General features: G+C 39.3%; 1 protein-coding gene across 1 annotated transcript; it reads right to left on the bottom strand.

The window, feature by feature from the left end:
* LOC108801460 (olfactory receptor 5B12-like) lies at nt 1-936 on the bottom strand. Its single transcript, XM_018573345.1, has one exon. It carries the CDS (start codon nt 934-936, stop codon nt 1-3), a length of 936 nt encoding a protein of 311 aa, XP_018428847.1.
* Between the last annotated feature and the right edge of the window lie 368 nt (nt 937-1,304).

The raw sequence follows: 1,304 nt of genomic DNA, 5'->3' as shown, positions 1-1,304 counted from the left end.
CTATATTGCATTGGGGATGGTGTTCCTTAAAACATTTTGAAATGCTGCTCTGAAATCCTGGTTCCTCAGACTGTAAATCAGGGGGTTGAGGAGAGGAAGTATCACGCTGTAAAACATGGACACCACTTTGTGAACGGCAAACTGATGACGAGCATTTGGCAGAAAATAATTAAAGAGACAAGAGCCATAAAATATAAACACTATTGTGAGATGAGAGGTACACGTAGAGAAAACTTTACTTCTTTTGCCCTTAACTTTTATATTTAGGACAGTTCTGAATATATAGACATAGGGCAGGAAGGTCGTTAGTAGGCACCCAACTGCAACAAAGCCACCCAAGAAAAAGATGAGCTGAATGTTGATGTAGATGTCACTGCAGGAGATCTGAAACAACTGAGGAAGATCACAGAAGAAACTTTCTATAATATCTGATTCACAAAATGTTAATTTAGAGACATAAAGTGTGTGGACTAAAGAATAGACAAAACTGAGACACCACACAACGAACACCAAGCGTACACACACTTTCCAACTCATGATCCGTATGTAATGTAATGGCTGACAAATCGCTGTATATCGATCATAGGACATGACAGCCAACAGAAAAATCTCAGAGGGGGCAAAAAATATAAAGAAGAAGACTTGGGATATACAAGCTGCTATGGTAATCTTTCTGCTCTGGGTGTGAAGGTCAAATAACATTCGTGGGATGATGACTGAGGAACAACAGAGGTCCAAACCAGCCAGGTTCCCGAGGAAGAAATACATAGGGGTATGGAGGTGAGAGTCAGTGACTATGAGGGAGATGATCAGCAAATTCCATGTTATTGTCAGAAGGTAGATGAGAAGGAAGAAGAGGAAGAGAGGGATCTGAAGAGCCGGAATATCGGACAGTCCAGAGAGGAATAATTCATTCAGAATTGTCTGATTCCTCATTGTAACAATATAACTCACTTTTATTTACTGTAAAAAAAAAAAAGGAAAATATGTAGATTAATATTAAATAATTCACTTTTTGCTCAAATTCACAGAATAAGGTAACTTATTGCAATCCAGGAGAGAAATGTTAAGGTACTAACAAGATGATATAGATGCCCATTTAATCTAAATAAAATGAACCCTAAAAATTCCAAGTTGTGTTGGAGGTGCACTAGAGAAGAGGGGACGATGTTGCATATCTGGTGGTCTTGCCAGTTGATAAGAATATACTGGAAATCAATCCTGGAGGTGGCACAACAGCTAGCTGGGCTACGTAGATTAGAGACACCTGAGGTCACTCTGTTGTCACTACACCGTGGTTCGAT

The sequence above is a fragment of the Nanorana parkeri genome, unplaced genomic scaffold (genome assembly GCF_000935625.1).
Source record: "Nanorana parkeri isolate BGI_ZX_2015 unplaced genomic scaffold, ASM93562v1 scaffold2344, whole genome shotgun sequence".
NCBI classification, from domain to species: domain Eukaryota; kingdom Metazoa; phylum Chordata; class Amphibia; order Anura; family Dicroglossidae; genus Nanorana; species Nanorana parkeri.
This window is presented reverse-complemented; position numbering and strand designations above follow the sequence as displayed.